The 27,420-nt window shown below is 36.0% G+C and overlaps 1 protein-coding gene across 1 annotated transcript in view; it reads right to left on the bottom strand.

Annotated features, from left to right (window-relative positions):
- The window catches only part of ADGRL3 (adhesion G protein-coupled receptor L3), a 900,477-nt gene that overhangs the window by 110,980 nt on the left and 762,077 nt on the right, over nucleotides 1-27,420 (bottom strand). The window contains exons 17-19 of the mRNA XM_055588685.1: nucleotides 24,854-25,062; nucleotides 23,075-23,251; nucleotides 793-885 (exon numbers count right to left, since the gene is read on the bottom strand). Coding sequence (XP_055444660.1) covers nucleotides 793-885; nucleotides 23,075-23,251; nucleotides 24,854-25,062 — 479 coding nt within the window. The remainder of the gene's footprint in view (nucleotides 1-792; nucleotides 886-23,074; nucleotides 23,252-24,853; nucleotides 25,063-27,420) is intronic.

The following is a 27,420-nucleotide window of genomic DNA, read 5'->3' as shown; positions in this document are numbered from 1 at the left end:
GAGTATATAAATTATAAAAACAATATACAATTTGAACTATTTTCCAAAATAAGTCAATTAGAAAAGTCATGTTAGCATCCTGTATCATGCATCGAACCTAGACTGGCAATTCATTTCATGTATGATATTATACATGTTTCAATGTCATTCTCCCAAGTCATTCCACCCTCGCCCTCTCCCACAGAGTCCAAAAGACTGTTCTATACATTTGTGTCTCTTTTGCTGGGATGACCCAGAGGGATGGTATGGGAGGGAGGTGGGAGGGGAGTTCAGGATGGGGAACATGTGTACATCCATGGCAGATTCATGTTGATGTATGACAAAACCAATACAATATTGTAAAGTGATTAGCCTCCAATATAAATAAATAAATTTATATTTTAAAAAAGTCATGTTAGACATGCAATTTTCAACATAATTTCCATTGTCTTTAAAAAGTTTATTATGAAAGAACAACAAATACATGTTAGAAAAGATACTCCTCCATTCCTTAAATGACCTAACTCTCCTCAATATTCAGCTCTGTGATTAAAAAGTAAAGACTAATAAAGAAACATGGTTCTTTAGAAAGGCAAATTTATGAACAGAATTCCTCAAGAAATGTACATTCATACATCCATATATTCACTACTTCTTTATGACAATTGACATGAAAAAGGGAAAACTGAATAAGATATGAAAATTCGTAACTAAGACAACTGGAAGAGAGGACACTTTCAAACAAGAATATTTTGAGAATTGGAAAGCTACAAGTGGAGAAATTGTTTTCTAATAACAACATAAGTTGCTTACTGGTTGATCTGTTCTGTTGATCCCAATCAAGAAGAGCAGTTCTGCTACAAAAAGGCTGATGCAGAGGTTCTTATGGATGGTGTTACGGTCACTCTGGAGCCCACGGAAAAAGCAAAATGTGAAGATGCAAATCAGGAGGCACACAAGGGACAGCAAAATTCCAACCCAGGTGATCACATCCAGAAGAAGGTCATGGACAGCATCACTATGCTGGAGACATGACGGAAAATACGTTAAGTTCCAGCCATACAGAACCAATTACACAGCTTTATAAGGGCCTGGATTCATGAAACATGATTTTAAAAATGTACTAAAAATCCTCCACACAAACAATGAGTAAGAAGACTTATTTATTTTTTCCTAGTCCACAGGTAGGGCATTTTATCTTTACTCTGAGGTGTAAATCAGTTCGCCAGTAGTGTTCACACCTTTCTTAGATATGTTCATTTTCAACATATAAATAGTTGAAGCAAAACAATTTAGTTCCAGCCAAAGATTTCAAGGTAAAGCTTTTCATTTTTCTACACCATGTTGCTTTTTTACAACTTTTTTTTAAACAACTCTTGCTAGGGAATGTTTTCTTTAAAAATCGTTATACATTTAGGGAAGTGGTATCTTAATTGAAATGTTCTCTGAATTATTGTTGTTTTTTAAATAAAAATTATAATTTATCTGTTCTATAAATCCTTTATCAGAATTTCCAAGGTTGAGTTTATAAAAGTATGTGATTTTATAAAGATCCCCAGTTAATTCTGAAGGGCAGTCACATGTGTACCATTTATTTAGTAGAAGATCTAAAAGAAAAAGGATAGTCCTTGGATTTATATTCATACTGAAGGGCTTAAAGAGATCAAGAATTGTGATCCCTGTAAGGTTTTACATGAATAGAATCTGTTACATACAGATGGAAAATAAGCATTCAAAATCACTATACTATATAAGAAGCCCAAAACAGATAATAGAATTATGAAAAAGAAATATGCTCATGAGACCTTCCACACTGAAACTGCATTTTGTGGCTCTTTTATAGACCTGTGAGTTCCATACCTGACATGTTTCTTGGTTTTTCCACAATCTCATTTGTGTCTTTGTTCTAAGATTTAAAACTCTATTTCTACTCTGTGATAGTTTGCCCCCATCCAAAACCACTCTGTGAAGCTTTAGAATTTACAGTAACCCAACACATTTATGTGCCAACATGTTGGAGCAGACTTGAGAAATTATCTGACTGTCAATTCCTTTTTTCTTTCTAGGTTTCTTGAAAAGTCTTAAAGACCCAACTTCCATCAAAAGGGGAATAAATAAATATTGGTTGATACTTAGGAAATGATATTCAAAAGAGGAATAGAAAATTAGTGTTCTAGAGGTACACTCCCAAACATGAATACTTCTCAAAAATCTAATATTAGACTTAAAAAAATGCAACTAGAAAAAGTACCTATACAGTATGAGTCCATTTATGTAAAATTTTAAAAGACACAATTCAATTACATTGATTTTTATGGATCTATGAATAAGTAGAAAAAAGGATAACGTGCATAGCAAATTTTTTAGCAGAAAACAGAGAGATGTGTTTCTAATTGACATCTTTTCAACTGTAGAGATCATACACATTGATTTTTGTTTTAGGATGGAGTTACTATTTACATTTCATTGTCTCCCACATTGTTAGCTCACCTTAGAAACATATATATATATATTCATATATATATATATATTCATATATATATATATATATATACAGTTTTTAAAAATTCTTTATTTTATCCAGACTTTGTCCTTTTATGTTTTATGGAAACTTCATACAAAGATTATTCTGAATGTGGAAATTCTCCTTACAAGTGAGCCACCATGCTGCAACCTGAATCACAGCACTTCACATACCGCCAGATACAACTTCACAGTTATTATCTGATAAAGAACTCTGCTAGGACACTGTCAATGAAACAGTTTTGATATATTCCTGCATAACTCTAGATGTATTTCTCAGAAGGAGCTCAAATCATGAAAGAAAAACCACATGAAATTTTGCTTTAACTGCTTTTTTCTCCAGGGGACACAGACTAGTGTTGGTCTCTGACAGCTTAAATTACTGTTACTATTGGAGAGTGGTTAGTGCTACTGGTTCCCTGAACAGAGGGCTATTTGCTCTCTGCTTTGACTTAAAGGAAAGATGCTGTAATTGAATATCAAGCACCAACGTTCAGCACAGCAGTCTTCCATAATGGCAGATATAATACATTCTCAAAGTTATCCTAAAGACCTATAAAACTAAAAAAAAAGAAAAAAAGAAACCAAATAACTTCTGCCTTTCCTGGGTAGTTGCATTATTAGAAACATATATATACTATACTCAGTGCCTTTACAGGTCTTTCAAAAACCTCATGCAGAGTTGTTAAGAGAAGAAGACCAAATGTCAAAACAACAGTACAAAAAGTACAAAACACTCAAATGAGGAACAAAAAAGTCTAGCAATTAATTAATAATCATCTTTCAGGTAATACTGTCTAGCTCAGAAAACATAAACATCAACAACCTTATATATACCATACTATGATCGAATGCAACTCACCACTTGAATTTTATCAGTAAGATGAAAGAGAAAGAATGACGGGCATTAAATGTGAACAAGATCTATGAGTTTAGTGTTCTTTATATCTGTCATAACAGAAATTTCAGGAGACCAAACCATGATAAAAACCAACCCTTCTTCAAGAGGATGGTCAATTGACTAAAACTCCTAGTATAGCTTTAACAATGCTATAACAGATCAAGTATTCTTATTTCCAAGGTTTCATGTTTGTGAACACTATATGACTCAAATCACCTTTGACATAAACTACATATCATGATGTGACTTGAGATCTTTTTAAGCTTATATCTTATTATTATATTCTAGCAATCAGTACTTGATATGCCACATAAAAAATGCTTAATATTTGTTTTTGAATGGTTATAACCCTGCACCATTTAGACCAAATGTCCTAGGAGCTGGACCCTCTTACATCAGTATAGCTTTAGCTTCCATTTAATCTCCATTGGAATTTAAAAAGGATCAGTATCAAACATTATGTTCAAAACTGAGTCCCTTATCCTGTTTCTCCCTCCACTCTCACTCCCAAATCTACATTTCCCTCTGTTTTACTCATTTCAGTAAATAGCAACACTTCATTCTTTGAAGTTTTCTGGCCAACTTAAGAATCATATTGATTCCTTTTACACACACACGCAAAAATTACTCTTAATCCATTAAGAAATCTCGTAGATCCTGTCTTCTATCTGACAGCTGCCAGTCATGTCAATTGTACCACACTGGTTAGAACCACCTGATTTTTTTTAACAGCCTCCTAAATGAATTCCCTACTTTGACCCTCATGTATTGCCCTTTCCTCTCTATTCAACAAGATAGAGACATTGGATGCTTCCATCAGTGAGTCAGATAATAAGACTCATTGATGGAAGCATCCAATGTCTCCCATTTCAATAAAAGTAAAAACCAAAGTCTTTACAAAGATCTACAAGGTCCCAGAAGTCTGCACTTCTGTGGAAACATTTTCTATCCTCCCCTTCATTCAGTTTACTCAACCCCAGTTGGCCTCCTCTGGCCCATGAATATGTCCAGCACATTCCAACTTCACAAACTTTGTATTTGATGTTCTCTTGGTCTGGAATGCTCTTCCAAAAGATAGCTGTGTGACTTAATCCACTACCTTCATTCACTGCTTCATTCAAATGTCACCTTCTCACAGAGCTTTGTTTGAATCATCCCATCAAAAACTGCAAAATTCATTTAACCAACTGACTCTATTACTTTTCCTGCATTATTTTTACCCTTAACATTTACCTATATTAGATACTTTATTAGTATTTGTTTATCATCTGTGGCCTCTACTAGAAATTGCACTCCAAGAGAATAAGTTGTTTTATCTTCTGATCCCCAATGTATCCTCAGGTCCTATAAAGTTGCATCCTAGAGTAGATGCACAATTAATATATGAACCGAATAAATGAATCTCTCTCTAATTATCCCTCTCTTCTGAAATGGCCTTATATTATAAACTAAAAGTTGTATCATGCTGCCCAATCTTTGGGACATTTTTGGCCACATTGCATGGCACATGACATGCAGGAATGTGGGATCTTAGTTCCCTGACCAAGGATTGAATCCCTGCCCCTGCAGTAGAAGCACAGTCTTAACCATTGGACCAGCAGGGAACTCCCATTTTGGTTCATAAATCACCTGCTCTAAAATCTTGAGCAAGATATTAAAAAAAAAAAATAGAGCTGGAGAATGAGGAGGCTGTTAAACCACAGTATCTTAAAATATGTGGCTATATCAAGGGGTCAATTATGACAAGGAAGGCAAAACTCTGCATGGAAATAAGAGGACTACAGAGTAAATCTGAGAGTTAAAAGATGTGGATTTAACCTTGTCACTCTAATTTTGCAATTGTTATCTTGAACAACCACCTACCCTTTACAGTATCAAAACCTCATACATATAGAGATAAAATAACAGAGGATTCAGGATATTGTGTGGTAAGTAAGATAATATATGTGAAAGTAAGGAAGTCAATGTTTCTTTGTTCTTGGTTAATCTAAAAATGGAGAAGGTAATGGCATCCCTCTTGCCTGGAAAATCCCATGGACGGAGGAGCCTGGTAGGCTGCAGTCCATGGGATCCCTAAGAGTCAGACACGACTCAGCGACTTCACTTTCACTTTTCACCTTCATGCATTGGAGAAGGAAATGGCAACCCACTCCAGTGTTCTTGCCTGGAGAATCCCAGGGACGAGGGAGCCTGGTGAGCTGCCGTCCATGGGGTCACACAGAGTCAGACATGACTGAAGCGACTTAGCAGCAGCAGCAGCAATCTAAAAATATTCTTAAATTTTTTCATGTTTGACAGCAAACTTCATTTAAAAGTCAAAAGTCTATATGAATAACACAGAGTAGAACAGAAAAATAATAACTGTAACAAGAACAAATGTTAATGTTATTTTGCCTAAAGATATCAAACATTATTGCAACCGACTAATTAATTACCTAATTTCTTCTTATAACATTGTAAGTTTACTTTATATCATTAATAATATTTGGGTTATTATAAATTAAGAGCAAAATATATCCATAGCATATGAGGAGACAGATTTTAACTTTAGAATCTGAATTCAACCTTTATTGCTATATGTGTGTGCTAAGTTGCCTCAGTCGTGTTCAACTCTTTGTGACCCTATGGACTATAGCCTGCCAGGTTCCTTAGTCCATGGGATTCTCTAGACAAGAATACTGGAGTCATTTGCCATACCCTTCTCCAAGGGATCTTCCCAGGTCAGGGATTGAACCTTCATCTCTTAAGTCTCCTGCATTGGCAGATGGGTTCCTTACCACTAGGACCACTTGGGAAGCCCTTCATTACTATACAATTGTGTTTATGATGTTTAAATAACAAAGCCCAAAAGTACTTAATTTCACCTCTATACCTATTTTTCCAGACTGTGTACCATAAACTGTTCATTACTATAAACATTTGGAAAATTCACAAAAAATAAAAAGAATAAAAAAACTTCAAGGCAATTAATATCTTAAAGATGATGGAGAACTATGAGAGAAAAATCTTACAAGCAGAATGATTCATCAGAATATACTTCCAGGAAATTCATTGACTCTTCCATTTTAGAAAGAAATTTTTATGAAAATAACATTTGTTTTTCCAGCTTTTTATAAAGTTTATATTCACATATGAAATGCAGATATTTTGTAAAGGCTACAGAAAGTTTCTGATTTCCCTTTTATCTTCATCTCTATGAATCTGCTTTGTGCTATCACTGTTGGGTTCCTGAGTAATTCAAATACCACAAAAGGAATAAGTACTTCAACAAAGGAAAAAGATGGCTTAAACAATGATGTTTTATGAAAGTCACTCTGTCAATATAAAACTCTTAAATAAACCAATAGGTATATTTAATGAAACAAAGCCCAAATTCATGGAATAGGGAAATGTGGTTTTTGCCTCATGATATAAAAATAACTCAATCTGAGTCAACTAAGACCCTTATGTAAATTTTGATATTTCCAACTTTATTTTCCAAAAAGTAAGTCAGCAAACAAGATGGAGAAATAGATTTTGAAATGCTTTTCATTTTAACTTCATGAGTGTTTCCAGATGGGACACAAACTATATGAATTAATTCTGAACCCCTCTGGATGTTTTCTCTTTTATATATTTTTAGAAAGCTGAATTTTCCAGACACTACTTAAACAATTACCCTATAATAATTATTAATTGTTGGCCAGTAATTTTCAAGAATCTGTTTTACTTTCTGTATTAAAATGTATTATTTTAATGTTGAGTCAGATTTACTAAGGTATAATAATATGGTTTTTAAATTGCCTCCCAAACATATCTTGTTTTGAAGTACTTGTAATATAGCTAAAATGAGTTTCATTTTTTTATTCTTTGCCAATGTAGGAGCACTAGATTTGTTATTAATGTATCACATCAGCATAAGGCATTGTTCTGACTCAAGAATTTTACTGAAGCCAGTGTAGTTATGAAAGTCCTATTTTCTGATAAATGTGGTAAGAACTCTGTGAAATAGTTTCTTGCATTGCTCAAACAGATCATCAAACACAAAGGTCACCTTACAAATACTTGGCAAAATAAAGGGCTCAATGGTTTGAGGAAATAAGGATTTTCTTTGTGGAATAGGGTGAAGGTCAAAGTTGAGTAACAGTAAAAAGAATGATTAGGCTGTACCTCTTACGATTTTTACAGTAAATTAACCAAAATAACTCAACAGTAATTTCCAAATTTATATCAAATTGAAAAAAAAAATCAATCAAATATTTTCAGACTTTAATTGCTGAGAGAAACACTGGAAAGTAAGAGCACACAAAAACATACATATCCACTGCCTTCAGAGTTCAACAGAACTTATTCAGAATATCTCTTTGGTTTTAGAAGCACAGCATTGTATGCCTAAGTTATGTAAGATTTACTTGATTTGAATTATTATTTTTTAAATTTCATCACATTTGGTGAGCCAGATTCACCACTACATTAATGAAGGAAACAGAAAAAAAAAAAAATAGTAGGAAATGTGGAAGCTAAGTATCATACAGTAGCTGAGAAATACATGGGGATATAGGTTTTTAAAAAGTACAGTTGATTAAAAAAAAAAAACAGTTACTGGCCAATTAGAATATTTTTAAGTAAATGATGTAATCAAGCCGTAAATAAGAAAAAGATTTTAGAGAACTGGGGTGAGGGTAAGAAATGAAGTGAGGTAGAGAGAAAATTTCATCTTTAACATTTCTGACAGTGATGATGATGATGGTGATAACAATAATGATGATGATAGCTGACACACAACTTTCAAAATACCAGATTCTTCTACGAGTGCTAATTTATTTTATTAGGGTAGTCAGTCCTATAAAACAATATGACATTATACTATTATTACTTCCAATTTACAGATGAAGAAACTGGAGCACAGAGAAGTAATTTACCCAAGATTATTCAACTAGTAATGTGGCAGATACAGCATCAATGGCAGAGTGACTACCTATCCAGGTTTGCTCAGGAATGTCCTAGTTTTAGCAATAAAATTTGGTACCCTTGGAAAATGTTCTCCAAGACAATGATACTATTCCAGAGATCAGAGATAGGTTCAGTTTGAAAGAACTGAACAATGGGATAAGCTTGAGTATTCCAAAAGAGTAAACATGCATTAATGCTTTGTTCCCTTGATTTGTCTGTACACCTGTAAAGGTACATTTTTCCTGATGTACTTTTCCAGATTCAGAGGTTGCAAATGAAATGTCCTATGGGTAGACAAAAGGGGAAATTTTGATAATCAATGTTTTGCTTCCTTATAGTGGCAGGTTGCGGTCCATGGGGTCGCTAAGAGTCGGATACGACTGAGCGACTTCACTTTTATTTTTCACTTTCATGCATTGGAGAAGGAAATGGCAACCCACTCCAGTGTTCTTGCCTGGACAATCCCAGGGACAGGGGAGCCTGGTGGGCTGCCATCTATGGGCTCGCACAGAGTCGGACACGACTGAAGTGACTTAGCAGCAGCAGCAGCAGCAGTGTAGAGCTGATTCTGTCAGATCTTACTAATGACAAAAAAGTGATGTGTTTAATCTCAGAAACAAAATAATGTTTCCCCTTGGTCTTATATATTTCAATTTGAAAAATGGAGTTTCAATTGTCTTCTTGATTTCCATAAAGATTTTGATTAAACTTCAGAAGACACAAAAGACTGTTAATATCTTGTCCAGACATTAAACAGACTTTGCATATCAATCTGCATATTTGATAGACATTGCAAATGTAAATTTTGGAAAATGTAATTCAGCCTATAAACTCTTTACAAAAGAAAATGAACAGCTCTTACCCACTTAATGTCCTGTACACCTTGTAGAAAAGGCTTCTAAAAAGGGATGTGATTTGCTTATTTGTGATAATGAGGATTCGTAATGAAATTATTTGGTCACTTTTCAGTTTTCTCAAAGTGTGTAGAAGTACTTAATGAGCCTTTTCACTTTCTGAAAGTGGAAGGAGACAGTCTCCTTGAGACATGTGCCTTCAGGATGACTATTACTGGGGCTGGCCATAGACAAGATGCTATAATACTGACTTTCATAAAATCCTATTTTCAAAGTATGGAAAGCAAGGAAAATGTCTTTCTCTAAATTTTATATATATGACAGATGACAATGGAGAAAAATATTATAATATGACACATTTATATGTTTTTCCAAAACTGTTTGATGAGCTCTGAAGCGGCTATAGGGAATCTGATAAAAGATACTCTATCTTATTCTACCTGAGTTGTGTGAACTTCTGTGTAGGTTAGGAAAAAAAAATTACAGAGAAAAACATTGCTTATTTTTGGGATTTAAGATTATTTACAAAAAATATCTCACCAGAAAAGAGCAGTTATGTTAAACAGGACTTTATGATTTCTATATTAAAACTAAAACTTTATTGGATTCCAATCTTTATTTCATAATTTCACAACTATTTAAGTACTTTAAAGCCATTATCTCTAATAGTGTTTTATCTTATGCTGACATTCGATGTGCTTGAAAATGGTTCTAAATCATGAATATTTTGGACATGGACAGACTATATGGTAAATTCAGAGATGCAAAGGAATAAATTGAAAAACAGCTGTTTTACCAAAACAAGCCTGTACATATAAAGTGAATGGGAATTTCTGGAGAGCTGGGAACTAATACCCACAAGTCTAAAAACCTACTAAGCAAAGTGATTAAGTAAAGTCCTAAGTATTCTTTGCTGAAAAGTTTTGTTGAGAAGATATTTATTTTGATGCCATCATATTGTATTGACATTAAGAATTAATGTAATCTGGTTTCATAAGATGAAAACTATAGGTTAGAGTGAATTTTACTATACACTATATTCAGTTTTAACACTATCAAAAAAAGGATAAAGACTACAAATAGAAAAAAAAACATGTCATAGTTATTTTTATTAAACATATATCATATCTGTTTAATTATTTTGTTGTACTAACTTATTTAATTCTCACATTTATAAAATGTGTAATAATATAGCCTAAAAATTTAAATATACAGTAAAGATTTTTGCTGTATCAGAGGACAGAAAGAAGCATTTAAAAATATAATTATAGGTTTTCACAATATTAGCACTACTACTAATTAGTATTAAATACTAACTGTAACTTTTAAGTAGTAACTGTAACTTTTAGGTAGTAATAACACAATTGCAGAACAATTATACCAAAGAAACTCTTACACTGTTAAGAAAGTTCTAGGACCTACAACAAATTTTCCAACCTGAAGATCTGGCAAAGGGACTGAGAATCCCCTGGGAATTTGACTTTGGAAGCCAGTGGGATTTGGTCACAAAACTTCCACAGGCCTGGGGAAACAGACTCTTGGAGGACACAAACAAACCTTGTGTGCCCCGGGCACCAGTAGAAAGGAGCAGTGTCCCCAGGAGAGACTGAGCCAGACTAACTTGTGAGTGTCCAGGAGTCTCCGGTGGGGGCAAGGATCCACAGTGGCCTGCTATAGGGTCGGGGCACTGAATAAAAAGGTGCATGCACAAGTTGTTTTGAAGGAGATCACCATTACCTTCATACCCCTAACATAGTTTGGGTTCAGGACAAAAAACTAGGAGGGAACACAGTCCTGCCCATCAACAGAAAATTGGATTAAATATTTACTGAGCATGGCCCCACCCATCAGAACAAGACCCAGTTTCCCCCACAGTCAGTCTCTCTCATCAGGAAGCTACCATAGCCTCTTATCCTTATTTATCAGAGGGCAGACAGAATGAAAGTACATTCACAGAAAACTAACCAAACTGATCACAAGGACCACAATCTTGTTTAGCCCAATGAAACTAGGAGCCTTGCCATGTGGGGCCACCCAAGATGGATGCATCATGGTGGAGAGTTCTGATAAAACGTGGTCCACTGGAGACGAGAATGGCAAATCACTTCAATATTCTTGCCTTGGGAACCCCATGGACAGTATGAAAAGGCAAAAAGATAGGACACTGAAAGATGAACTCCCCAGGTTGGTAGGTGCCCAATATGTTACTGGAGAAGAATGGAGAAATAACTTGAGAAAGAATGAAGAGATGGAACCAAAGTGAAAACAATGCCCAGCTATGGATATGACTGGTCATGGAAATAAAGTCCAAGGCAATAAAGGACAATATTACATAAGAACCCGGAATGTTAGATCCATGAATCAAGGTAAATTGGAAGTGGTCAAACAGGAGATGGCAAGAGTCGATGTCGACATTTTAGGAATCAGTGAATTAAAATGGACCAGAATGGGTGAAATTAATTCACATGACCTTTGTATCTACTACTGAGGTCAAGAATCCTTTAGAAGAAATGGAGTAGCCCTCATTGTCAACAAAAGAGTCCAAAAACGCAGAACTTGGGTGCAATCTCACAAATGACAGAATGATCTCTATTTGTTTCCAAGGCAAATCATTCAATATCATAGTAATCCAAGTCTATGCCCCAACCACTATTCTGAAGAAGTTGAATGGTTCTATGAAGACGTACAAGACCTTCTAGAAGTAACGTCAAAGAAAAACATGTCCTTTTCATCAGAGAGGACTGGAATGCACAAGAAGGAAGTCAGGAGAAAGCTGCAGCAATAGGCAAATTTGGCCTTGGAGTACAAAATAAAGCAGCGCAAAGGCTAAAAGAGTTTTGCCAAGAGAACACACTGGTCATAGCAAACACCCTCTTCCAACAACACAAGAGACAACTCTACACATGGATGTCACCAGATGCTCAATTCTGAAATCAGATTGATTATATTCTGCAGCCGAAGATGGAGAAGCTATACAGTCAGCAAAAACAGGTCCAGGAGCTGATGTGGCTCAGATAATGAACTTCTTATTGCCAAATTCATACTTAAATTGAAGAAAGTAGATAAAACCACTAGATGATTCAGGTATGACCTAAAACAAATCCTTTATGATTATACAGTGGATGTGACAAATAAATTCAAGGGATTAATCTGATACAGTGCCTGAAGAAGTATGGATGGAGATTTGTGACATTGTACAGGAGGTGTCAATCAGGAACATCCCCCTCAAAAATAGAAATGCAAAAAGTCAAAATGGAGGTCTGAGGAAGCCTTACAAATAACTGAGAAAAGAAGAGAAGCCAAAGGCAAAGTAAAAAGGAAAGATATACCTGTCTGAATGCAGAGTTCCAGAGAATATAAAGGAGAGATAAGAAAGCCTTCCTCAGTGATCAATGTAAAGAAATAGAGGAAAATAATAAAATCGGGAACACTAGAGACCTCTTAAATAAAATTAAAGATGCCAAGGAAACTTTTAATGCAAAGATGGGCATAATAAAAGACAGAAATGGTATGGACCTAAGAGAAGCAAAAGATATTAAGAAGAGGAGGCAAGAATACACAGAAGAACTATACAAAAAAGATCTTAGGGACCCAGGTGTGATCACTCACCTGGAGCCAGACATCCTGGATTCCGAAGTCAAGTAGCCTTAGGAAGCATCATAACAAAGTTAGTGGAGGTGATGGAATTCAGGCTGAGCTATTTCAAATCCTAAAATTTGATGCTGTTAGAGTGCTGCACTCAATGTGTCAGCAAATTTGGAAAACTCAGCAGTGGCCACAGGACTGGAAAAGGTCAGTTTTCATTCCAATCCCAAAGAAAGGCAATACCAAAGAATGTTCAAACAACCACACAATTGCATTCATCTCACATGCTAGCAAAGAAATGCTCAAAATTCTCCAAGCAAGGTTGCAACAGTATGTGAACCAAGAACTTCCAGATGTTCAAGCTGGTGTTAGAAAAGGCAGAGGAACCAGAAATCAAATTGCCAACATCAATTTGATAATAGAAAAAGCACAAGATTTCCAGAAAACCATCTACTTTTGCTTTATTGACTATGCCAAAGCCTTCAACTGTTAGATCACAATAAACTGTAGAAAATTCTTCAAGAGATGGGAATACCAGACCACCTTACCTGCCTCCTGCGAAACCTGTATGCAGGTCAAGAAGCAACAGTTAGACCCAGGATGGAACAAAGGACTGGTTCCAAATTGGGAAAGGAGTATGTAAAGGTTGTATATTGTCATTCTATTTAAGTTATATGCAAGAATACTTCATGGGAAATGCCCGTCTGGATGAAGCACAAGCTGGAATCAAGATTTCTGGGAGAAATACCAATAAGCTCAGATATGCAGATGCCACCACCCTTATGGCAGAAAGCTAAGAATAACTAAAGGGCCTCTTGATGAAAGTGAAAGAGGAGAATGAAAAGTCTGGCTTAAAACTCAACATTCAAAAAAAGATCATGGTATCCAGTCGCATCATTTCATGGCAAATAGATGGGGAAACAATGGAAACAGTAACAGAGTTTATTTTCTTGGGCTCCAAAATCACTGCAGATGGTGACTACAGCCATGCAATTAAAAGACACTTGCTCCTTGGAAGAAAAGCTATGACCAACCTAGGCAGCATATTAAAAAGCAGAGGCATTACTTTGCAGACAAATTCTGTCTAGTCAAAGCTATGGTTTTTCTAGTAGTCATGTACAGATGTGAGAGCTGACCATAAAGAAAGCTCAACACTGAAGAATTCATGCATTTGAACAGTGGTGTTGGAGAAGACTCTGGAGAGTCCTTTGAACTGCAAAGAGATCCAACCAATCAATCCTAAAGGAAATCAGTCCTGAATATTCATTGGAAGGACTGATGCTGAAGCAGAAGCTCCAATATTTTGGCCACCTGACGTGAAAAGCTGACTCACTGGAAAAGACCCTGATGCTGGGAAAGATTGAAGGCAGAAGGAGAAGGGCACGACATAGGATGAGATGGTTGGATGGTGTCATTGACTCGATGGACATGAGCAAGTTCGAGCAAGTTCCAGGAGTTGGTGGTAGACAGGGAAGCCTGGGTGCTGCAGTCTATGGGGTCACAAAGAGTTGGACCTGACTGAGCTGTACTGAAGTGAAGACATGGAAGCAACATAAAAGTCTACTGACAGAAGAATGAATAAAGAAGATATAGTATACACAACAGAAAATTATTCAAACATAAAAAAGAAGGAAATAGTGATATTTCTCCTCCCACCTTCAATCTTTCCCAGCATCAGGGTCTTTTCAAGTGAGTCAGTTCTTCACATCAGGTGGCCAAAATATTGGAGTTTTAGCTTCAGTATCAGTCCTTCCAATGAATATTCAGGACTGACTTCCTTTAGGATAGACTGGTTGGATCTATTTGCTATCCAAACGACTCTCAAAATTCTTTTCCAACACCACAGTTCAAAAGCATCAATTCTTCAGTGCTCAGCTTTCATTATAGTCCAACTGTCACATCCATACATGACTACTGGAAATACCACAGCTTTATCTAGACAGACCTTTGTTGGCATAGTTATGTCTCTGCTTTTTAATATGCCGTCTAGGCTGGTCATAACTTTTCTTCCAAGGAGCAAGGGTCTTTTCATCATTTGGTCTATCTTAAAAATCATCTCACACATGAAGAAGAAATGCAATCAATGAAAGGATTATGTATACTTGGTACTAACTTATGATTGTAGTTAAATTGAATTTGGTGGTGCTGACATTATAGGAATTCACAATGTCCACATAACCATTTTGAAGCGTTGGGAAGTTTTGGGCAGTTATGATGATATCTTGCTGTAAATCTATTTATAACTTGACAATTTCATTGTAAAAAAAAATAATCTGTCACTTTGAACAGTGATGCAAAGCACTGGTCTAAATGTCTTTCTTTCATGTACCAGTAGAGGACTATTTATTATTAGAAACTCAATTAAATATTGGAGTCTTGATCGTTAACTACTCCTAGGATCAAAAGCTCAAAGGTTTTGAGGGCACTTGAGTATATAGTGAATTAAAATTTTATATTTTCAGAAATCTTTATAATTCTCAACATGATTTTCATAGGTTTTGCTGTTCAATCACTAATTTAACCCTGAGACAATGTTAGAAAATAATTTTATTACCCTCATTTACCTGATTAATAATGGGTACAGTGAGTTCAGATAATGTGCTGTAGAAGAAGAGGCAATTACTTTAAGAGCTGGAATCAGGACACTAAGTTTCCTAAATTTTCTTATCCTAACTTCCCTTCAGATTATAAAACAAGGAAATAAATTATGATGACAATACCTATTATGCTGCTATGGATCAAATAAGACAATGTTAGTAGACACTAAAGAAATTATATTAGTTCCTACTATCACTGGCCTCTCTGAGGCTTGAAGTCCTTATCAAATCTCTACTTTTTGCAATCTCCTTAAACTTGATTACTTTTCTTATAAAGTATTTCTCACTAGAATTGCAGATGCAGCTCCAGCTGCTATTTTAGCCATGTTTATCTACTGAAGACAATCAAGAACCTGAGAAATTTAAGGGTAAGGATTTAGGATATGTTAGAAGATTGCAGGTTTTTTATTTTTATTTTTTTTGCTTAAAAATGCTATGTCTCAGAAATAAAACAAATAAGAGGAAGAATGCAACTAATACTCTCTAAAATAATATAAAATTTACTGAAAATACACACCATAAAAATTGAACCTTATTTCATGCTACCTCAACCCTGTCACTCATTTTGCTTAAAGTTATGGCATTTCATCTAGAGCATCTTCTTTGATCTCTTAAGGTCAAATTAAGGCTTTCCCCTATGTGTTTCTACCTGGAGGAGGAAATGGCAACCCACTGTGGTATTCTTGCCAGGAAAATTCCATAGACAGAGGGAGCTGGCCAGCTATTTTTCATGGGGTTGCAAAAAGTCAGACTTGACTAAACAACAGCACGCCCACCATGTGTTTCTACAGCATTCTCTAACACAACAGTAAGACATTTCTCATAAGACACTAATTTTGCTGATTACTTACTTATCTGTATTACAAACTAGATCAGAAATTTTGTCCATCCCCAAAATAGTACTTTTATATTTGAGGAACAAATGAAGGGTGGGATAAAGTGATTACAATGAAATAAATTGAGATTGATAAAACTAACTTTTCATCCATGTTTCTCTTAATTAAAAACTTAAATGTTCCCATACAATGTAACTTTAACAAGGTGATTAAACTTAGTGACTCCTATAAGTGGCTTCCTTTTCCAGTGGGAGTGAAAGTGTTCATCGCTCAGTTGTGCCTGACTCTGCAGTCTCATAGACTGTAGCCCACCAAGCTCCTCTGTCCATGGGATTCTCCAGGCAAGAATCCTGGAGTAAGTTGCCATGCCCTTCTCCAAGGGATCTTCTCCACCCAGAGATTGAACTCAGGTCTCCAGCATTGCAGGCAGATTCTTCACCTTGTGAGCTACACAATGGAAAGGATACAGCATCTCCTACAAGGTATTATTTTGCCCAAAAAATGTAACCTGGATCTAATTATAAGGAAACAATAAGAGAGACTGAGACTGTGAAACATTCTATAGGACAAACAACCTGAACTCTGCAACATGTCATTTTCATGAAAGACAAAAATAGGTGGCGTTACTTCTAAAGAAAACCAAAGAAATGTCACAACTAAAGGTAATGTGTGATGTTTGAGTAGGTCCTAAGTGGAAACACAATGGCTATAAAGCAATGTATCAGAATAATTAGAACACCTGTGTATGAATTATACAGTAGATGATAATACTGAGTCAAAGTTAAATTTCTTGTGTGTTTTAATGGTAGAGACTTTTCCTGAAACACATTTGTTGCAAGAATTAGGAATTAAATGTTATAAAATCAGCAATTTACTTTCAAGGAGTCAAATAATACAATATATATGCTATGTACATACAGAGAAAAGTTAAAGTCAAATGTGTCAAAAATTTAAATGTAATTCCAAATAAGGAGTATGTGGGTGTTTACCACTGTTTCATCTTTTTCTATTAAAGTTCTATAAAGAGTGGAGAAAATAAGTAACGAAAAAAATTTTTTTCCACTCCAACTACACTGTTCTTGCAGTTCACATCAGAATTATCCCCAGTTCAGGATTTTGTTCTTGTCCCTTCTGCCTAGAAGAGTCTCTCCCCAGATGATCTGTAAGACTGATTCTCATTTCTTTCAGGTTTCTGTTCATAATACTGAGCTTAGGGTCCAGCAGAGGAGGCAGACAATAAAACAGCATGCTGCTGCTACTGCTGCTAAGTCGCTTCAGTCGTGTCTGATTCTGTGCGACCCCATAGACGGCAGCCCACCAGGCTCCCCCGTCCCTGGGATTCTCCAGGCAAGAACACTGGAGTGGGTTGCCATTTCCTTCTCCAATGCATGAAGGTGAAAAGTGAAAGTGAAGTCGCTCAGTCGTGTCCGACTCTGAGCAACCCCATGGACTGCAACCTACCAGGCTCCTCCGTCCATGGGATTTTCCAGGCAAGAGTACTGTAGTGGGGTGCCATTGCCTTCTCCGATAAAACAGCATACTAGCAAATAAATAATTTCAGATTTTAATAAATCTATGAAGGAAACATATTACTATGAAATTGTTTGATAAGAAAATCCAATAATAGTTCTTGGTTCTAAGAGGTTGTCAAAATTTTTGATAGAGTTAATATTTAAGATTATACAATAAAATTTTACATTTTTAAAACCATTTTGTTTTCATGGAATTTTACATATTTGGAGGGTATTCAATTTGTGAGTTATCTAGTTTTTTTTTTTTTCCTCTGAATAAATACATCAATTAAAGTATTATATACTCTTATTGTTCAGTCTCTAAGTCATGTCTGACTCTGTGATCCCATGAACTGCAGCACGCCAGGCTTCTCGGTCCTTCACTATCTCCCTGAGTATGCTCAAACTCATGTCCATTGAGTCAGTGATGCCATCCAACCATCTCAGCCTCTGCCACCCCCTTCTCCTCTTGTCCTCAGTCTTTCCCAGCATCATGGTCTTTTCCAATGAGTCAGCTCTTCATGTCAGATGGCCAAAGTACTGGAGCTTCAGCTTCAGCATCAGTCCTCCCAGTGAATATTCAGGACTGATTTCCTTTAGGAATGACTGGTTTGATCTTGCTGTCCAATGGACTCTCAAGAGTCTTCTCCAACACCACAGTTCAAAAGCATCAATTCTTCAACACTCAGCCTTCTTTATGGTCTAACTTTCACACACATACATGACTACTGGAAAAATCACAGCTTTGACTAGATGGACCTTTGTCTGCAAAGTGATGTTTCTGATTTTTAATACACTGTCTAGGTTTGTCATAGCTCTTTTTCCAAGGAGGAAGCATCTTTTATTTTCATGGCTGCAGTTCACAATCCACATTGATTTTGGAGCCCAAGAACAGTTATGAGTTTTAATCTCTACTTCATCTCAAACCTATTACAGTACAGATGACAATATATAAAATGAGAATAAAAAAACTGGGAATGAAAGTGTACCACCTTTATCAACAAACATTAAACATTCTATTTTTCACTAATAAAATCCTCTCTTAAACTCTTAACTTTTCTTTTGGACTTTAAAAATAAAATTAGACTTTTTAAAAAGCAAGTACTTTTCTTCATGTCCCACTGCAGAACCCTACAGTATATTCCCTTCTAACCTAGAAAATCTAGTTATAAAATATCTGACACACAGAAACCATGGTATGAAGTTAAAAATTTCAAAATTGTTTGAAATTGTTCAAATTGTTTTAAATCAATATTAAATTAAAAAATACAATGTTTTTAAACAGAAAAATAATACCTATACTTGGACTGGGGTAATGTTGAGGTAGAAGCAATAGGATATACTAAGCTAAAAAGAAAAGAGAGAGCAAAAGAGAGATGCAAGCATCAGACTAAGGAAAATGAAGCCTTTTAAACATAATAAAAATCAACATCAAGCTGAACTGACAGGAATGATCACGGGGACTTTTTAAATTCTCTCCCAAAGAATTATCATTTGAGTAGAGGAAACAGCTATGGGGGATTTCTAAAGCATTTGTTACTGTGTTCTCAAAAACCACAGAAGAAACGTTAGTCAATTAGTTTGAAACTTATGATCCTGCAAACTAAAATACTCCTCCCAGACAGATTGTTCACAAAGAGAATTACTAGTAGGAGAAGAGACAGATATTTGAATTTAGTGTATTCAACATTTTACGGAACAGCAGCAAATCTGCACATGATTTCAATAATGAAAAGTTTTTTTAAAATGCCATACATACTACCACAGTTTGGTATAAAACTATATTATATAAACTTTCATAATGGAAAGAGAAGAAAATCTAAAAGAGAAGAAAATCAAATGTTTCCATAGACAAGAGAAGCAGAGAAAACTCAAAAGTAGTTAATCAGCTGTGTAGGACTGAGCAGGACCCTATGGGGCTCCCAGGCAAAAATGTCTTTCCATGTTCCCCATTTCTAATACGAAACAGGCTTCACTCAACCTCCATGATCTTCCCTGAGTTCCAAAGGACAGATTCAAACAGTTGCTAATAAGAAAAGGGAGGAGAAGAAGAGACAAGGAAGGAGCAGTCAAGAAATAATAGTGCAGCCTTGGGAAAAGGTTCTGGTTCCTCCTTAAGGCATATACATAGCAATGTCTTTGAGTTCTGTACAGAATCAAAACCCCCACCAAATGGAAGTTGTTAACTTAATGAAGCCTCCTTCATTGCAGACAGAAGGTCACGGAAGAACCTCAAAATCCACAGAAGCTCATCCAAAGACCACTTGATGCCAGATGACCTCTGGATTGAAGGAATGCAGGCCCCGCATGCACCCTGATCCTTATCAGCAACCCTGCCTACAAACTCTAAATATAAGACTCCTCACAACAGCCCCTCAGGTGGGGATGCACAATTTTGAGGGCATTAACCTGCAGTGGCCCCCTTTACTTGGTAAAGCAATGTTCTTTCCTAAATCGCCCAAAATTCTGCATCTGAGATTCATTTTGGTACTGGTGCACAGAGGCAGGTTTTCAGTAATGTCACTTCATGTGTGTGCGCACTAAGTCACTTCAGTTGTGTCTGACTATTGTGACCCTATGGACTCCTCAGACCGTGGGATTCTCCAGGCAAGAATGCTGGAGTGGGTTACCATGCCTTCCTCCAGAGGATCTTCCCAACCCAGGGATAGAACCCTTATTTCTCCTGCACTGGCAGGTGAGTTCTTTACCATTAGCACTGCCTGGGAAGACCTATTGTCACTTTAGTGCATCCCTTTCCTTCAAAAGTCAGTCTTAATGCTTCTCTCCCTTGATAAACTGTAAATTGGCTGAGACCAGTGACCTCCTTTCTCTTACTTCCCACAGTCTTTTGTGGGGATGGGTTATTCCAGAGCTTTTGGAAAGACAGAGTAACCATTTACTAAGAAGGAAAAAACTGATAGGAAAATACCAAAAGTGTTGTTCTGGAATTGTGACACTGATTAGAAGTCTAGATGGATATATCAAGTTAACTATTGAATCTAGGAGTCTGGAGTTAAGAAATGGAGATACAATCTGGGGATCATGAGATGATGGTTATAGCATACCATCATATGAGATCAACTACAGAGAAATGGATAGTGCCTGGAGTACATCTAGGATTACACTCCTGGCCAGGGCAACACAAGAGGCTGTGGAGATGGGGAGGCGCCAGCAAAGGAAGCTCAAAAGGACCAGTTGCTGAGGTAGCAAAGAGATAAGAGAGAATAGTGTACCCAAGGCAAACTGTTCCAAGAATGTGGCTGATGCAAGTTTTATACAGTTTACCTTACTAAATTCATCCTACTTATCCTTCAGCATAGGTCACTTTTTTGATAAGCCCTCTCTCTGATCAGTCCTGCCTTAGATGAACCCCTTCTGTGTCATAAATCACAGTGTAGGTATCAATTATAAGGCTTATCACAATTATGACTGAAGCTTCATTTCTCTGCCCTTTCCTTCCCCTTAAAAATGTAAGCATCATGAATGACCTAAGTTCCATTAGATTGCTAGAATCTTCTGGTATCTCTGGCAGATTAGAAGGAGGGAGTTACATTTATTCAGAACCTATTGTGTAACACATCAATATCTTTACTTAGGTGCTTGAAAAATATTCTTTAAAAGAAAGAAGGAAGTACTGAATGAATTGCAGGGATAACACAGATGATAGAAAAGAGCAACTCAGTACATAGGTAGAGCCCTGGAGCGAAGATACATCAGGGCACCACAGATTAATAGCAACAGCATCTAGACTCAGCTAATTCTTCTTGCTCTTTCCAAGCTAATCAAGCAAAATTCTCCAATGTAATTTTGTTTTCTTTATAGATTTTCCTGTAGAATTAGAGAATGATAACTAGACAATGTAAATATCTATTCTAACTGGTTATTGCATATCTCACTGTTTATGAATAAACTAGCCTTCATTTCTAGACATTAGTCTAATGTAAGTTTGGTTGCTGCATTTCCTTTTGGACTTTCAGGGATGATCATTCTGTTTGCTTCTTGTTTTTCAAGTGTCAAATTCACATTGCATGATCAAGATGGGAATGACTCTCATAACTGCAAGAGATTGTGATATAAGAAATCCAGGGCATACTTTGTTACTGACTGCTGAAGGAAAATACTGATTTCCATTTATTTTATCTCTTTTTGACATACAATAATGGTCACAGTCAAGATTCTTGTGTAATGGACTGAGTAGAGATTGTTATTGCAATGAACTGAGCAAAAAATTGTATTTTCTTCTTCCTTGAAATATGATACATTTTCCTGTGTTTGAATCTATACCCTAAGCTGAAAAGAGAGAATCCTAGAGTCATACGAACACATTCCAGGTTTAAATCTAATATTTGTTAGTGTGGCCAATCTTGCTTAGCTTATCAATTTGTGAAGTTCTGACAAAATACTGTTTGTAGTCCTTAAAAGACCAAATTTGACTGTGTTGACACAGCTAAGGTAATTTATTAGGTGCTGAGTGGGCTTGGATTTTGTTTTCCTCTACCTTTATCATTTTTAACTTCAACAGAGCCAAAGAAAATTTTGGATAAAATTATTGGATTGATGATATCAGGTAGATAAAATTTTTGCCATGGTTTTCATGTTTTAAGATGCATTGGAAAACGAATGATACTTCCTCTATTTTTATTCACATCAGGAAGATGAGAAGAGAATTCACAATCATAATTTCTTGTTACAACCCATCTATCAATCTCTATAGCCAAGTTAGTAATCCCTTTGTATTTTTATATCCTAGGTATATCTGAAATCTAAATACTCATCCTGCCTTCCATGACAACCAGTCACCTAGAAAGAGACTGATGCATCCAAGTTAGTCATGTTTATGATTTTGGAAACAATCCATTACCTGAATTTTTCCTTATAATTGTGTCTTTTGAATGGGCAGAACCATTATTACAATGTGTTCAATGGCTATTTTCCCAATACTCCTTTTGAGAGTATTTGATCTCATGCATGTCTCCTTAGTCTTCAGCCTAACAGATTCTAGCTTCTTAACCCCATTGCCCTGACCTGTAATGCTGAGGTCCTATCTTGTCCAGGTCATGAGGGTATGGTCTGACATTTATTCATACAAAATAAAAGCAGGGAATAACAGGGGAAGTTTTATCAGCAAAATTTTATTTCATATCAGATTTCAATATTATGAACTATATTGATACTAGAAAAAAAAAAAGAGTTCTTTGAATCATCCACTATGGTATGGGTTGAACATCAGAGAGTTCTTGAATAGAATTACTACAAAAGCTAGAATACTCTCCAAGATAGGTGCAGAGGTAAGACTTTTTATAGTTGGTGTCTTAACTGTATGCTAAGGAATTTTATCATGCGCTGTATATCTTACCTTAACTTCCACATGTGCCATCAGTACTGCAAAATTGGTCAGGTGGTTACAAGAGCATGTAGTATGTGTCTTATTTGTTGTCAGGAGCCGACAGCCTTGGGTTGACCAGTAACCTGTCATTGTGCGCTTGGAATAGCTCCAAAATGAACAGTTAGGATTGAAGTTTTCCTCAGACTGCTACAGAAAAAAAACAAACAAAAAAAATAAGTAAAGCCAATAACTACTTTATGATCATGCAAATTAAGTAGGCATTTTATTTACATCTAACAAAATTTCATACTATGTTCCAATATTTCTGGAGATGTCTACCAATGTTTTCATATTAAGTGGGGCTTATCAATTCTACATAAATGTGAATATATGAATATATGTTATTTATTCCTCTTGATTCCAGGTGAATTCATTTAAAAATAATATTGAAGGGATACTAGTATTATCTCAGAATCACATCAATTAATATATCCTACAAAGCAAAGAATTGCTGTATATAATAAACTTCTGAGATGATAAAAGTGAAAGTGGAAGAAAAGTGAAAGTGAAAATTGCTCAGTCTTGTTTGATTCTTTGCTATACCATGGACTGTAGCCCACCAGACTTCTCTGTTCATGAAATTCTCCAGGCAAAGACACTTAGTACTCTAAGAACTATGGGTTGCCATTCTGTTCTACAGGGGATCTTCTCAACCCCAGGATCAAACTTGGGAATCCTGCATTGCAGGCAGATTTTTTACCATCTGAGCCACCAGGAAAGCCTCTCTGAGAGAACAGTTTTTAAAATTTTTCGTTCAATTTACACTACAATCTTTGCATATGCATAAAATTATATCTACACACAAAGGGCGTAATTACTTGTAATGTCAGATGTGTAGTTATGCCCAGTTCCACTGAACATATTGCTAGTTCTTTTTAATTACAAATAAGTATTTATACAGAGAAGGCAATGGCACCCCACTCCAGTACTCTTGCCTGGAAAATCCCTTGGATGGAGGAGCCTGGTAGGCTGCAGTCCATGGGGTCGCTAAGAGTCAGACATGACTGAGCGACTTAACTTTCACTTTTCACTTTCATGCATTGGAGAAGGAAATGGCAACCCACTCCAGTGTTCTCTTCTGGAGAATCCCAGGGACGGGGGAGCCTGGTAGGCTACCGTCTATGGGGTCACACAGAGTCGGACACGACTGAAGTGACTTAGCATAGCATAGCAAGTATTTATAAATCCATCTATGAATACTTTTACCTAATTGCTACTTTTAAACTGTGGTGTTGGAGAGATTCTTGAGAGTCCCTTGGGCTGCATAGAGATCAAACCAGTCAATGCTAAAGGAAATGAATCCTGAATATTCATTGGAAGGACTGACACTGAAGCTGAAGCTCCAATGCTTTGGCCACCTGATTCGAAGAACTGACTCAATGGAAAATACCCTAATGCTGGGAATGATTGAGGGCAGGAAAAGAAGGGGGCAATGGTGGATGAGATAGTTAGATGGAATCACTGATTCGATGGACATGAGTTTGAGAGCAAGCTCCAGGAGTTGGTGATGGACAGAGAAGCTTGGCATGCTGCAGTCTATAGGGTTAAAAAGAGTCAGACACGATTGAGTGACTGAACTGAACTGAATTGATATACATATACAAGAATTACTCTCCTCCCTCACTTAGGGGAAAAAAGTCATTATTTTATAGAAAATGGATCTCTATATGTCAAATAATAGGGACAATGAAAGGAAATTAATATACTTCATACTTATAACAAATATAATGTGGATAAACATTTTCTTACCTTGATGTGTTTAACAGTGAACACCACAGGATCAGCCAAATAAACCTTATTACTGAACTCTTTGTTTATGGCTGCTGTAATAACTGGAGAATTGACGATAACAGAATGATTGGTGGACATGGCCTCTGTTCCTAACTTCATGCTGGCATTCTCCGTGGACAAATAAGGACCCAAGTTGTTATAAAGGACAAAGGCCACTCTGATCTCTCCTAAAATAAGTACATATAAATTGGGAAGAAACTAATTAGCTTGTACATCCTTTTTAGACTAGGTGTTTCTAATTAGATTATAATAAAATTTATATATTATATATATTCACAACAAAATTCAAACATTCATTTCAACCAAAGTGCCAGTCATTCATGAGGAAAGGAGAGTCTAATGATACGAAAATAACATATCAGTACTAAAAAAAAAAAACAACCCTCAATCCCTATCTCATTCGAACCAAAGAGAGTCTGGAACAAAATATCAGATATTTATGTGATCTTGGGGAAAGCAAAGATTCTTTGGATAGGACCTAAAAGCCACTAATTATAAAAGAAAAAGATGGCAAACTAAACTTTATCAAAATTGAAAATCTGTGTCTACCAAAGTACAATATTAAGAAAATTAATAGGATAGCCACAAACTAGGAAATATAAATGCATATGACTCATAAATACATAAAGCATTTCTTCTACTCAACAAATAATTAATTTCATACTAAAATGGCAAAACACATAAAATTATTACAAAGTATTATTATACTTTATTATAGATATATAAAAAGCTAATAGTTACAAGAAAAACTGTCAACATTATTCATAATTAGGGAAGTAAAAATCAAAATAATATTGAGATAGCATTTCATACCCACTAGAATCTCCACAACTCACACTACAAAAGACTAGCCACACTAATGTTGGTAAAAGTGTGGAACAAATGAACCTCTGCATACTATTGGTGGGAGTTCAGCTATTTGGAAAAATATTTGGCAATTTCTTATAAGGTTAAACATATATCTACCCTTGCTAGATACATGGAAACATATATACACAAAGAAAGAAAAGGTTGTATAAGCATGTTTATAGCTACCTTATTCACAAAAGTCCAAAAATAGAAACAAATCAAAGTATATCAATAGGAGAATAAATAAATTATGGCTTACTAAAATAACAGAATTACTATACATCAATAAAGAACAAACAAATGATAGATGGAGCATCATGACTGAATCCACAAAATATTATACAGAGTTAAAGAATACAGATGGAAAGAGTACACACTTTATTATTCCAGTTACATGAAGTCTAAGAACAGAGAAAATTTGTAATTAGAAATGTTAATGAAAATAAGGCAGTTCATCAGGTCGGGAGATGGGGGTGAGAAAACCAGAAAGAGACGTCAGGACATTTTCTGGGTTGTAGTTCAGTTGATAAGTCACGTCCAACTTGTTGCGATCCCATGGACTACAGCATGCCAGGTTCCATGTCCTTCACTATCTCCTGAAGTCTGCTCAAATCCATGTCCATTGAGTTGGTGATGCTCTCTAACTGCCTCTTCCTCTGACACCCCTTCTCCTTTTGAATTCAGTCTTTTCCAGAATCAGGGTCTTTTCTAGTGAGTCAGCTCTTCTTATCAGTTGGCCAAAGTATTAGAGCTCAGCATCAGTCCTTTAAATGCATATTCAGGGTTGATATCCTTTAGGATTGACTGGTTTGATCTTTTTGCAGTCCATGGGACTTCTCCAGTACCGTGATTCAAAAATGTCAATTCTTTGGCATTTAGCCTTTTTTTATAGTCCAACTCTCACATCTGTACATGATTACTAGAAAAAACATAGCTTTGACTGTATGGACTTTCATCTGCAAAGTGATGTCTCTGATGTCTAGCTTTGTCATAGCTTGCCTTCCAAGGAAAAAGCACCTTTTAATTTCATGGCTGGTGTCACTATCTACAGTGATTTTGGAGCAAAAGAAATTAAACTCTATCACTGCTTACAGTTTCTCCTTCTATTTGCCATGAAGTGACGGGACCACATGCCATGATCTTAGTTTTTTGTTGAGTTTCAAACTAGCTTTTTCCATTCTCCTCTTTCACCCTCATCAAGAGATTCTTTAGGTCCTCCTCAATTTCTGCCATTAGAGTGGTATTATCTGCATATCTGAGGTTGTTGATATTTCTCCTGGCAATCTTAATTCCAGCTTATGATTCATCTAGTCAAATATTTCACATGATATATTCTACACAGAAGTTAAATAAGTAGAGCAACAATATACAGGCTTGTACTCCTTTCCCAATTCTGAACCAGTATGTTGTTCCATGCCCAGTTCTAACAGTTGCTACTTTCAGTTCAGTTCAGTTCAGTCACTCAGTCAGGTCCAGCTCTTTGCGACCCCATGGACTGCAGCACACCAGGCCTCCCTGTCCATCACAAATTCCTGGAGTTTACCCAAACTCATGTCCATTGAGTCAGTGATGTGATCCAACCATTTCATTCTCTGTCGTGCCCTTCTTCCAGCATTCAGTTTTTCCCAGCATCAGGATCTTTTCAAATGAGTCAGTTCTTTACTTTAGGCAGCCAA

Source organism: Bubalus kerabau, chromosome 7, assembly GCF_029407905.1.
Source record: "Bubalus kerabau isolate K-KA32 ecotype Philippines breed swamp buffalo chromosome 7, PCC_UOA_SB_1v2, whole genome shotgun sequence".
In the NCBI taxonomy this organism is placed as follows: Eukaryota; Metazoa; Chordata; class Mammalia; order Artiodactyla; family Bovidae; genus Bubalus; species Bubalus kerabau.
Note: the sequence above shows the minus strand (reverse complement) of the source record. Positions and strands in the feature narration are given on the sequence as shown.